Genomic DNA, 13,927 nt, shown 5'->3' on the forward strand with positions numbered 1-13,927 from the left:
TTTTTCTTTTCAGATGAGAACCTCACTACAGTTATCCGTGCCTTTGTCACTGTGAGGTTATCTGTCTATCCATCCATCCCATTTATAATACATGGTCATGCCAAGCATCACATCAATACCTATAATAGACAAACTATGACACAAACTGGAAAAATGTCTACGTTTACGTGAGTCACAATTGTTTAGTTCAGGGGTCGGCAACGTTCGGCATGCGGCTCGCCAGGGTAAGCACCCTGGCAGGCCGGGCCAGTTTTATTTACCTGCTGACGCGGCAGGTTCGGCCGATCGCGGCCCCCTCTGGCCGCGGTTCGCTGTCCCGGGCCAATGGGAGCGGCGAGAAGCGGCGTGGGCGAGCGATGTGCTGGCCGTGGCTTCTCGCCGCCCCCATTGGCCCGGGACGGCGAACCGCGGCCAGTGGGGGCCGCGATCGGCTGAACCTGCCGCGTCAGCAGGTAAATAAGACTGGCCCGGTCCGCCAGGGTGCTTACCCTGGCGAGCCGCATGCCGAACGTTGCCGACCCCTGGTTTAGTTAGCTAATAATTAAAAAAATTGTTTCTGATCAAACTGAAAATTAAATTTTTATGAATTGAAAAAGAGGATAAAAATGTTGTTTGGGTGAAATGAAATGTTTCATTTTGACCCTTTTTAAAAGATTTTTGATATTTTAAAAAATAAAACATCCACTTATGCAAGCCTCCAAGAGCAATTTCCATCTCTCCTTACACTGCACATTCCACCAACAAGTTGTGGTCCCTCCCCACAGATGTGCACAACCAACTAGCAAGGGTTCTCCCCAGAGCCCATTTCAAGTGGCCACAGGAATCTCATGTGGTTTATTCTCACCCCACGTGCCACACTGAGAAATCCAGCACTGAGTCATCCCCTTATGTCCCGGGAGCTCACTGACAGGAACTCCTCAAATTGCCTTCAAGGCTTCTACAAGCTGGCTCCTGGTTCCTAGGATGAAGAGGGCCTTTCCTGTCCCATTCTTTGAGTTAATGCTGCTAAATTCAACCTAAACTCGTAGTGTAGACCAGGCCTTAGTGTCTTCTTTTTTAGAGCTGACCAATCATGCAGTATCTCATTTCCTCATGCTAACAAGCACGTTTCTCACTGGGAAGGCAAGTTGCCTTCAGCCCTGACATAATTTTTGACCTTCCCCCTTTCTTTTGTATTTCTAAGGTGCCTTTCACTGACACATATATGCGCTAAATGGGTAGGGGATGGTATCTAACATAGAAGCCACAAGGCCTTGGAGGAAAAATCCCCCACCGTTGTTTACATCAACTCAGGTCCATTGCTGTTGGCAACATTAGGAGCCCAAGTGTAGAGGCCATTCCAGCCGCTGACCTAGTTTTAAGCACCTCATTGGTTAGACTTGCTCCTAGCAGGGTTAGATGATGCTGTGCTGGAAATGGCAGACTGCTGGTGTGCCAGCCTGGTGTGCCAGCTTTGCTCTGATTCGTACCAATGAATCAATGTTAGTGACTTCTCTGGTGTAGACAGGGCCTATGTGACAATCACAAAGAAGGCTGGAGCAGGACTACTTTGCCCACCTCTCTGCCTCTGGGCAAGGAATGCAACATCCTTGAATGTACTGCTGGAAATTGACTCTACAACCTCTACTCCTTTAAAAATGGCTTTCTGGAAGAGACGCTTTAGTCAAACACAAGTTACTGGGCTCAGTACAGGAATAACTTGGCTGAAATTCTGTGGCCTGCACTATACAGGAGGGCAGATTAGACGATCTAATGGTCCATTCTGGATTTCACCACTGCCTGAGGAGAAACAGCTGGAAGGAGACTTCAGGGCGGAGCTGGAGTCTATTCATGCCAAGTTCAAAATCCAGCCCTACAACCTAGGATTATCAAGTTCTGAATCTCTCTCCTAGAAATGTGTGGGGTGGGGTGGGGGGTCCCTCCAGGTCTGGTGACAGGCATGTGGGTGGGGCAGCCTGGAGGAAGCTTGCTGTGATGCTGCCCAGGCTGTATGCGATAAATGGGGCTCTCAGTCCCATACCTTTCACCAGTGCTAAACTAGCCTGGAACAAATGTTTTTCAAACAAACTTGTGTATCCCTTTCTATTTCATTCGCATCCCCTCTCTCTAACACTTGCCTGGCTCTTCCCATTTCCTTCCTCTGTTTCCCTCTTGTCCTTCTCCTTTTCTTTCCCTCCTCCCCTCCCCCACTCCGCCTTCTCTTCCTGACCCACATATTGCCCTAGTCCTCCCATTACCACCCCCACCAAGAGGCTGGCTCTGGGGCTCTGGTTAGGTCCAGCTCTCCTTTTGAGGTTCGCCCTCTCAGTAGAGGATAGCCCAGCTTTGGAGGGGCCTGGGAGTTAACTACCGAAACCTAAGGCCAAATCATTCCTGGGTAAAAGTCAGATACTTGGGCCCGAAAGCTAAGGGAACAGCTTAGAGAACTGCAATTCTTCCCTTGCTGAACAAGAAAAGGCAAAAATTAAAAACTTCCAAAAAACCATAACCAGATTTCTCTTTAATCCTTTAAAACTTGGGGGTGGGGGGGGATAAGAATACAATGCAGACTAGATTTCAATAGTGCCAAGGCACTTCCCAGCACAAGCAAACGTAAACTCCAACAGGCTAAAAATAAAATGCAGTTTAAAAAGTCAATAAATAAAATCTGCTGCCCTGACTTGATGTACAGTCCATACCAAAGAAAAGAGGAGGGAATGTGGCTTGGTGTTCACATGCAAAGGGAAAGGCTGGATGGAGAACAAAAGCAATTAACTGGAAGGGGCTGAAGTACCAGGCAGAGGCGCTGCTTCAGATACTCTGGGTGCAACGAGAGTATGTCTACACGCAGGGCCGGCTCTAACTTTTTTGCTGCCCCAAGCAGCAAAAAAAGCGCCGCCCTGCCGAGCCCGCCCCCCGCCGAGCCACCGGAACCTCCCGCCAAGCGCCGCGCCCCGCGCCGCCCCGCGCCGCCCCGCCCCCCCCCCCCCCGGAGCCCGCCCCCCAGCCAAGCACCGCTGGAACCCCCCCGAGCGCTGCGCCCCGCGCCGCCCCCCCGCCGAGCGCCGCGCCGCCAGAGCGCCCCCCCCGTGGAATGCCATGCCGCGCCGCGCTGCCCCCCTGCCACCCCAAGATTGGCCGCCCCAAGCATGTGCTTGGTTGCCTGGTGCCTGGAGCCGGCCCTGTCTACACGGCACTGGAAGGGAGCCTCCCAACTGGGATAGGCAGACTCATGCTAGAGGGCTCAAGACAGCATGCTAAAAATAGCACTGTGAGCATTGCAGTGTTGCCTCTCAAGCCCACCTGACCCCCTGGCTATTTTCAGCACACTAACTTGAGCCCCACCAGCACAAGTCTGTCTACCGGGACTGGGAACCTTGCTCCCAGCTGCACTGTAGACATGCCCTATGTAGGATGTCATAGGGCTAGTCTACACTAGAAGTGCTACATTGGTGCAGTCGCATTGATGCAGCGTGCCTGGTGAAGACGCTCTATGCCAACAGGAGAGCGTCTCCCGCTGACATAGCGCCATTAGGTCGCTGCAACTTGCGTCACTCGCGGGGGTGGCTTCTTCACACACCTGTAAATTACAGTGACATAAGCAGTTGTGTAGACCTCCTAGTGGATCCTAAGGGATTAAGGGAAGATCCATTGAAGTCAACAGAAAGACTCTCACTGGCTTCAGTGCGCATTGGCTCAGGTCCTAATGAGGTACATGCTGAAGTCATTCCTTCCTTGCTGCTGGAGCTTTCGATGGCTGACCCCATGTGGGCTCGGGGAGGACAGCAACTCAGTCTCCCAGCATTGGCACAGGGAGCAAGCACAACCTTGTGCTCCTGAAGTGCCAGGTGAGGAGGGGAGTCAATGTGCTGCCATCCACTCTGCACCCCTGACCCAGCATGGTGTTAGAGGGCACTGAGGGTGGGGCATCTTTTGGATGAGACAACATTCAAAGGCCTGACAGCTTGTGATCCTTAAGGCAGTTTCTGTACTCCCTATAATTCCTCCTGCAGTTTCACCTGGGGAGACTAATCGCTTCCTCTCTTTGAAACAACTATGTCTCGTTGCCAGTGCAGAATGACTGCCATGTTCCCCGGAGATGCCTGCATTTCATGTGTGGGTGTGTGATCTCTTTATTGTAGTACAGGCTGCAGAGCACTTGGGGATCCTTCAGGATGAAAGATGCAAGAGAAACACAGGGATGTTATTTTTATTATACTGGAAATGAAACTAGACTAAGGCCAGGAAACCTCTTTTTCCGAGTCTCCTTTGTTACTTTTGTGGGGTTATTTTTAATAATAGGCTTACATACACACTGCATGTGTGGTCAGTTCAATTCTTTACTGGAACACCACAGATTTCATCTTTTACTGGTGAGTGGAAGTCTCTGAACCTGCAAATATGTTTTATTCCTGAACTTTTATGGGGTATTTTCTTCCCAAACTCCACCTGCATTTATACCCAATATATTATTAGGCTTTGTTTTAATATTCTGGTATGTTTGTTTTGGACTTGAAAATCATTTTTAAAATGAAAGGAAGGGGGAAATAATTAGCCAGGCGCTTCCAGAGCTGGTAAAGAGGCTCTGTTATTGTTATTATGACTTCTGCACACTAGGACTCAGGGGGAGCCGGGCTTTATGGGTCCTCTGCCCCCCAAGTATGGGACCTTCTTGTCCACAAGATGGGGATGATATGAATATGTTGCACTTCTAAAGCCCACGTCATTCGACCTACCCAAAGCACTTTCCTGACTCCTAATGAGACCCCTGGTTGGAAGGTAAGTGCTGTTATACTGGGTTTATAGGTGGTGACAATGAGGCAAAGAGAAGCAAAGGCCCTAATGTTGGATGCCCCATTTCTTGGATGCCCACATTTATGCACAGAGGGCAAGATTTCCAAGTTCTCAGCTCTCCCATGAGGGTTCAAAAAGAGCTCGGCTCCCATTTCAACATGGGCCAGATTTTCCAAAGTACCCAGCACATCCTGATTTTCAAACAAGTACAGCACCTACCCTGAGGGGCTCACTGGAATATCCGGTCCTGGGGGCCTGATGGCCAGAGTTGCTGAGCACTCTTCCTTCCACCTGAGGTGGCAGGCGCTCATCTCTGTGAATCAGCCCCCAGAATGGCTCGCCTGACAAGGGTCAGTGGCAGAACAGGGGACTAGATCCCAGAGTCCTGGCTCCTAGCGCCCTGCCTAACCATGATGCCTCCTGGAGAGGGTGGAGGAAGAGCCACCAGGCCCCCAGCTCTGGGAAGTCACAGAGCGAGGAAAGGGACGACACAGCTGCCACAGATTGTGGTGTCAGCACCATGCTGAACTGAGCCAAGACAAAGCAGCCTGGCCAGCACCACAGTCCACATGATGTCTGAAGAAAGAGAAGGTTTAAAGACCTTTGTGGGTTTCTGCCCCTACCACCCAGCAGGACAAACTCAGCACACTGATGACAAGGAGGCTGGCTCCTCTTCCAGAGCCAGCAGGGGGCATCTCTCCCCCACAATTTTGTCCCCTCTCCTATAGCTCAGACAAAAGCCTGAGGAGGGATAGAGATGGATCATCCCTTCTGTCCATGCAAACCTGCCCCTTTCCCCAGGACTTGCCTCCACACACCTGTCCATAAGCTCAGAGGTGTGACTCTCCATCCCCAACTGTCTCCTCCCCCCGTGATCCCTTCATCCCATAAAAGTCTCCTTCCTTCAAAGGGAGTATGACAAGGTACCACTAGCCCCATGATTCCCATTGCTGCTGGTGAGCATGTTCTACCGTTGGCAGATGATGCGTTCGTTCAGCTCAGCACCTCATTGGGCGAGCCTGACCCACAGAAAAATCATTGAAGGCGTGGATTCCATTGGCATGATGAGTGAGGCTTACAAAGCTTATGCTGTGGATTCAGTCCGATTCCCAGCAACCCCAGGAGTTGTACATCAACTCATGAAGTTCTATGCCTTGCATGAGTCCGCTGGCTTCGGGGGAGCTACACTAGAGAGGACTCAGACACAGGATTTGTAAAGCTATGTTATTCATTAGTGGGCAGTATGTACTTTAAAATCCGCTTTCGTACGGCGTGAAGGCTACGTGATATGTCTCTTTGCAATCTCATGTCAGTACTTAAAGGGACACCACTCATTTAAAAATGATACTTCGGTCTGAAATGTATCTATTATTGCTACAAATAACCTCCCTGAGATTTCAATAAAGAGATCATAGGGAAAAAAATATGCCATTCCCTATCTTTTCAATTTGTTTTCTTTGTGTATTTGGCAGCCTTTGTGTATGGGCCGTTCCACCTTTCCTTCAGTATCAGTCAGTTTCCCATCTTGTTTGTGTGGGTCTTTCACACAGCAACTGGAGAAAGAAATATATTTTTAAGTCTGGGAAAATGTGATTACAAAATCACACCATTGGCAGGGGCTGAGGTGCATGTGTGGCCGTGACTACTCCCAAAAGGAAACTGACTCGATTTCAGGTGGATGGTGCCCCCTGAGTGAGGGCTTGAGATCAACGCTTACAAGTTTATTCACTAAGAAAGCCGTGATTTCTGTTGCTATGTAAATCACATTCACCCTGAAACTCTGGTTATGCATTCCAGAACTCTGCATAACTCAGTTACATCACATTAGTGTTTTCTCACACACACACACACACACACACACACACACACACACACAAACACACTCTTACTTCATTCTTTCGTTCAGTGCCATTCATAAAGAAAACTTATAACAACAGTAACAGTTAGTATTAGAGATGAGCATGGACAAAATCCAGAATTCCCAGTTGGACACTATCTGCATAATTGCTTGAATGTGAACCCTGGATCTGGACTCTTCTAAACTTTGGAAAAATTAGGATCAGGATTCACAGCCAAACTTTGCATCATCAATCATCATCATCATCATCTGTTATCATCATTAGAACAAATCTTACCACCTTTCTTTAATTCCTTCTCAGCTCTGTGTCTTTGGCTCTGAATGTGCTTTCTGCATTATTTATTTATTCATTCTATCTTGGATGTCAGTTCTTCCCTCTTTTCCTTTGCAGTGTGATTTATTTGGAACATGCTGCCCTATTCTGCAAATCCTGCTCCTCAGTTACATACTTTACTAAGATATTTGGAGGCCTTGGCGCACTGGACACCGATAAATTAAAGCATGTTATTATTAATTAATTATTAGTATTACTACTGAAGCAGCTGCGTGAGACTTGGTAAAGGAGCAGCCTCTGAGGGATAGGGTGGGAGCTCCGGGCAGAGGTATTTGAGGAATCTAGCATGGCACCCAAATCCTAGCAGGAAAAGAGGAGATTCCCCTCCCCAGTGGAGCTTTTTGGAACAGGACTGGGACATCCGGTGGTAAAGTGGAAGGAAACAAAAACACAAATGGAAAGGCAGGCATCTGTCAAGCTCCCGCCAATGGTCTGTTTTATGGAGAATTGCTTTCCTCGTGTTTCTGTCTCTCCGAGTTTAATGAGAGACTGGTGGGTGCCAAAGCTGACTTGGGAAGTTTCAACTTTATCTCCCGAGGGACGCTGTTAACCAGCATGTTATGTTTAACGCCAGGATGTCCAGGGCTCGATCCCGCAAGGCGCTGAGCACACTGAGACAAGCACGTGCATCATTCTAAGCATGTGAGTTGATCTTTCAAGTCAATGGGACTGCTCACATGCTAAAAGTTCAGTACATGGTTAAGTGCTTTGCTGGATCAAGGTCTGACAGAGACAGGGCTCCTTAGGACAAATAGTATGTGAACAGGCCAGTCCTCACTTACAGACAGCCTCCCAATCTGAAGCAAATACTCACCAGCAACTACACACCACACCACAGAAACACTAATCCAGGAACCAATCCCTGCAACAAACCACGTTGCCAACTCTGTCCGCATATCTATTCAAGGGACACCATCATTGGACCTGACTACATCAGCCACACCATCAGGGGCTCATTCACCTGCACATCTACCAGTGTGATATATGCCATCATGTGCCAGCAATACCCCTCTGCCATGTACATTGGACAAACCGGACAGTATCTACACAAACAAATAAATGGACACAAATCAGACATCAAGAATTGTAACATTCAAAAACCAGTAGGAGAACACTTCAATCTCCCTGGACACTCAATAACAGACTTAAAAGTGGCAATTCTTCAACAAAAAAACTTCAAAAACAGACGTCAAGAAGAAACTGCAGAACTGGAATTAATTTGCAAACTTGACACCATCAAATTAGGCCTGAATAAAGACTGGCAGTGGCTGGGTCACTACAAAAAATAATTTTCCCTCTGTTAATATTCACCGCTTCTTGTCAACTGTTGAGAATGGGCCACATTCACCCTCATTAGCACTGACCCACCACTCGGTAAGGCAACTCCCATCTTTTCATGTGCTGTGTATTTATACCTGCCTACTGTATTTTGATGAAGTGGGTTATAGCCCATGAAAGCTGATGAAGTGGGTTATAGCCCACAAAAGCTTATGCCCAAATAAATTTGTTAGTTTCTAAGGTGCCACAAGGACTCCTCGTTGTTTTTGTAATTAAAGACTGTATCATAATGCTACGCAACAAGGGGCTGAATCAGGGCTGCTCAGGGGACCTTAATATTAGCATTGTCTCACTTAATCCTAATGACATTCTTTTAACACTGAGATTCTGTATCTCTCTCTCTCTCTCTCTCTCTCTCTCTCTCACACACACACACACCAAACTGAACTATTTTCCTAACTATTTTTTCTTGCAATCAGATAGTGAATCAAACCTTGATACCTTTTGTCTGAGTGCAAGGCTGAACAATTTGAGCAGAAAGGGTGATGGGGAGTGTGTGCATACATGTATAGAGGGACAGGGGCCCAAGTTAAAAGTATAGTGCTAACTCCAGAGAGAATGTCTATTGTTTTAGCAGCAGAGGGAGAAGGGCAGGGGGGTAGGCTGGGTGCAGGAACTGCAGTGATTTCCAGCTGATGTCCAAACCTAGTGTGGACTTCACCCACTTGCACTGCCCTTCATCTGGTGGCTGCATGGGCCCCTTATATTCTACTCCAGCCACAACTCTTTACTGCGATAGAAGCAGAAATTAGAGATGGGAAAGAGCTACCAACCCCGGATTACTCCTTACACTCTATGTCCACACTTGAAGTTGGAGATGTAAATCTCAGTTTGAGGAGACACGCCTGCTCTAGCTCTAATCGAGAATAGAGCACAGCCTTGGCACCATGAGTAGCAGGAGGACTAGCTGCCCTGTCTGAAACAGCTGGCATGCACCTGGAGTGGCTCATCCTTCACACCCCTTGTGCCACCGAAACTATTCTCTATTTTTAGCGCTCTGAAAATCAGAGCCAGATCAGGTCTGGCTTCTCGAGCTGGAATTCACAGCTCCAGCTCGAAGTCTAGTTATACCTACAGTGTTTGTCCTGAAACAAGGAGGTAGCAGCTCTAGTTGAGCGAAAGGATGTCTCCCTCTGGCTGAGCCCTTAGGAGTTATGCTCTAAGCTGGATGTCACCTTCTGCAGGAGTGACAGACCCAAAGCCAGCAGAGTGATGGCCCTCGCCCAGCAGCAACACAGAAGAATCCAAGGCGATGTGGTACCTGTGTCTCTGGAGGCCATGTCCCTCGTGTTCCAGGAGGCAGGTGTTCAGCGCAGAAGAGCCGAGGAGGGAGGAAGTTCGCAAGGCCACGGCTGAGATGCCCACTAACGGGGAGGAGAAATTGAGCAGCACCGAGGTGATCCGGTGGAAAAGGAAATCCTGGCTGTGGGTCACGTTGATGACCAATGGGTTCCGCTGACATGACAGCTCATGCGTCCCTAAGGGGGATGAAGTAACAAGAGAGAGAGAAGCCATTAGCCCAACTCTGGGATTGTTTAGCTTGCCTGGGGTTATTCCACAGCTCAGACGCTACTCCTGTGGTCTGCCTTTTCCACTAAGCAACCTGCAAGGGATTCCTTCCCAGCAAGGAAATCAGACAGGACACGTCCAAGGCAAAGGCAAATCCTTCCGCTTCGGGCCAACCAGCAACTAGACTAGGGTCAAGAAAGCAGGAGAGGGAGAGCCAGTGCTGAGAGAAACGGGATGCAGAGAGGATCCCACCAGAGAGAGGGTACCACAGCCTCCTTCATCCTGGTCTGCCATGAGGCACAGACCGTCTCAGCCAACAAAAGAGGCAGGAAGGAGCTCAAGGAGGACACTGCAAGAGAGGTGTTGAGATCTCCTAGCTCCCACTGAACTCCGGTTGAGCCAAAGAGGCCATAAAAATTTGGGCTGTTTGCTAGGAGCTGTCTGACACAGCCCTGCCTTAGCTGCTCAGGCGCTTCCTCAGACTCTGCTAGACTGCTTGCTCCCTGCAATGGAAAGCCCAGGGCGAAGCAGAGAGGGACTCAGGTGCCGAGGGAGCAGAGGAGGAGAAGGGAAAGGGGAGCTCCCCTCCTCATGTCAGCTCTGAGTGCACTCACCCAGCGAGTGGTTGTGCCTCCTCTCATCCCCCAGCTGGACGGTCACAGTTGGCTTGTGCTGGTCGCTCAGGGCAATGCCATCAGAGGCCAGGAAAATAAATACTGAGGTGGCCAGTCCGGGTCTGTCGAAGCACACCTGTGCACGAGGGTACAACGCCAGAGGGGACATTAGGGTGGGGGATTACAGCGAAGCAGACAGAGCTACACGGGATAGGGCTTTGCATTTTAGAAGCAATGCTATTGATCAGACAAATAAACAAATGGGTGATGGCCCTCCATGACTGAAGGGGGCTCGTGTGTATTGAGCATTGCCTAGGGTTGCCAACTTTCTACTCGCACAAAACCGAACACCCTTGCTCCGCCCCCTGCTTCTCCCCTTCTCTGAGCCCTGCCCCTCCTCTGAGGCCCCACCCCCACTTACTCCATCACCCTGCCCCCCGTTGCTCGCTCTCCCCACCCTCACTCACTCGCTCATTTTCACCAGGCTGACTCAGGGGGCTGGGGTGCAGGAGGGAATGAGGGCTCCGACTTGGGTCGAAAACCAGACACCTGGTCACCCTAGCGTTACCTCATAATGAGGAATAGCCCAGGAGCCCCCCAGGGAGCTCAGGACAGTGAGCAGGGATACAGTGATCAGAGGGTGGGACAAGTATTTCAGCTTTGCAGCCACTCACTGGGGCCCACAAAGAGCTGGCACAGCCGTGGGGCAAAACAAGACGGAGGAAATATCTTTTTGCACTTTCGCCCCAAATTCCCACTCAACCATCACTGAGGCTGGGCAATTTCCCAGTAACATTTTCCTCCCGTTATTATTTCACGCTTGTTGCATTTCCACCTCATGTCCAGGACTGGAAGCCCTGAGACACCATGAAGGTCAATCCCGTCAGCACCACAGCCTGCTCCAAAGCAGGAAGCACATTACCATGGAGAGTTCCAGTTCTGCACACCCAAGAAGCTTGGGTGGTTTGGATAAGCACCTCAATATCGAGCGCTCATCCCAACCTAACTTGTGAGGGCCAGATCCTCAGCTTGTGCCAATTTGGGGGAAGCTCCTTATTCCATCCCTCCCCACTGCTCCCCTGTGCAGGCACTTGGCAAAATCTGTTTCTAAGTTAGAACTCCCGTATCTGGCTTATCTCACAAAACATTCCCTGCATGTGCTTCCTTTTTCTTATTATGGATTGAGCTGCAGTTGGCTATATTTTAATTTTTTTTCTTTTGCTTAATTTCCTGCTTGTTACATTCTGACATGACTCCAAATCTTCCCTGAATCTGATGTGTAGGAAATAGAGAACAAAGCACTGCCACTGGAAAGTGCTCCTCCATAAATCAGAATAACTCAAATCTGCAAGTATACCAGATATGCTGAGGTGCACTATGGGAGTTAGTTATGTTGCACAGATATTTGCATTCTTCAGCAGATGGCCACACCCACTTACGTCTGTGCCTTCATATAGGGGCACAATGATTTCTTTGCTCTTTAATGCCACCTGTTGAAAATGTTTCATTCCATACAACTGGAATCCTGTACCTAATGAGCAAGGTGATTGCTCATTTAAAGCATGTGACATGGAGTATTAAAATAGTCCTGTAAGTGGAGGTGTATGCACGTGTTATTGAGATGTGTGTGTAAACAGCTATAATTGTATGGGAGAGTGTTTTTTCATACACATGTGTCAATAAGAAACCTGCTTCCCAGACCAATCTGTTAGCAATCAGGCAAACACTATAAAAGAGAAAGAACATAGGCATATTTATTACTAGCCCATAAATCATTTTATGGGTGGAAAATAATAGCACACCTAAAATGAGCGTGTGGAGCCAGTAATGAAAGTCTTTCATATAAACATCTGACCACAAGTTCCAATGCACTGGAATATGAGTTAATCCCGGTGAAAAGTGGAAAGTGAGCTCCATCAAGGCAGCACAAAGAGGGGGCTTTCCTTTTTCTTGTGAGTAAAGGAAGAAATGGAGGGCATTTGCCCTGGCATAAGCACAGTAGGGAACCCAGAGGGAAGGTCCAAGAGATAGAGACAGAAGAGAATGAAGGCTATGTAGGTAGAATTCTCTGTAGAGGCATAGGACGTTAGGTATACAGGGGTATTAGGGACAGAAAGATAACAACACTGTTTATTGACCAATAATTAATGATGCATTAAGTCTTCCAAGTGCCTTAACAAAAGGTAATTATAGACAATCTAGGACTAAACAGGGCAACATGCCCCATATAAACTGTACGGAAAGAGCAAAGACAAATAACAACCTCCCAATAATAGAAGGCAGCAGCCACATAAAATGAAACTGTGGTTACAATCAGAAAATCAGCACTGTATGAACTGCATCTCCCTAATGGATGTATCAGCTCCCTGTGTCTCTTCTACTCAAGTCCTCCTTATGTGATTGAAACCCAGGTTTAACTCTCCCTGGTGGAGTTGAGGCCAATGCAGTTGTGGAACAGAGTCTCAGATGCCAGGTCAGAAAGGCCCTGACTCCCACCCTCTCTAACACGTCTGTGGGCATGGTCAGGAATTCCAGGCCAGCCTTTTCACTTCCCAGAAGAGACCGGCCCTAAGGCCTTGGGGCCACACTGCCCCTTGTACTGTAATTTACACCAGTGCAACCTGTGTGAAAACTGAGCTAAAGCAGAACGGCAGCAGTTTGCGCCCACTCTGCACTGGAGGAAGGGCGATGCTGAAGGTGCCCATGAAGACTAACAGTAAAATCTCAAATAACCCCTCTTGGTTCAGTAACTCCTCACTTAAAGTCGTCCCAGTTAACGTTGTTATGTTGCTCATCAATTAGAGAACATGCTCGTTTAAAGTTGCACAATGTTCCCTTATGACGTTGTTTGGCAGCCGCCTGCTTTGTCCACTGCTTGCAGAAAGAGCAGCCTGTTGAAGCTAGCTGGTGGAACCAGGGTGGACTGGCAGCCCCCTATCAGCTCCGCGCTCCCCTAAGTTTCCTGTGTGGCAGCCTCCCAGCAGGCTATCAATTGCCAGGCAGTTCAGATGTCCCTCCCCGCACTGCCGAGTGCTGCTCCTGCCCTCTGCCTTGGAGCTGCTCCAGGGAGCCTCCTGCCTGCTGTGCAAAGGTGGGGGGAAGAAGGGTGATAATGTCATGATGTCCCGCTCCCCCCACCCCACTTCTGTACCTTATCTCCATGGGGGCGGGGGACACACGACAGGACTCAGGACTGAGGGAGCTTGCTGGCAGCAGCTGCTGTCTCAATTTGCTAATCTACTTAAAAAGGCAATGTACTTAGAGTGGTGTCACAGAACTTAAAGAGGCAATGCGCGTCTCTCTCTCGCTCTCTCTCTCTCACACACACACACACACACACGGTGTGTGTCTCAGTCTCTCTCTGCCATGCTATCTCCCCTCCCTCCATTCATGCTGCCTTGTAGAGTGTGAGGCTACATTAACAACAACGTGTTAACCCTTTAGGGCTCAGACGAGTGCTAGTTCATCATTCAGCAGTAAGGCATTCCCTGGGAAACATCC

General features: G+C 48.9%; 1 protein-coding gene across 1 annotated transcript in view; it reads right to left on the reverse strand.

Moving 5' to 3' along the window:
- The window catches only part of PAPPA2 (pappalysin 2), a 184,345-nt gene that overhangs the window by 91,031 nt on the left and 79,387 nt on the right, over nt 1-13,927 (reverse strand). The window contains exons 13-14 of the mRNA XM_065553642.1: nt 10,427-10,562; nt 9,565-9,781 (exon numbers count right to left, since the gene is read on the reverse strand). Coding sequence (XP_065409714.1) covers nt 9,565-9,781; nt 10,427-10,562 — 353 coding nt within the window. The remainder of the gene's footprint in view (nt 1-9,564; nt 9,782-10,426; nt 10,563-13,927) is intronic.

Source organism: Chrysemys picta, chromosome 8 (assembly GCF_011386835.1).
Source record: "Chrysemys picta bellii isolate R12L10 chromosome 8, ASM1138683v2, whole genome shotgun sequence".
Taxonomy (NCBI): Eukaryota; Metazoa; Chordata; order Testudines; family Emydidae; genus Chrysemys; species Chrysemys picta.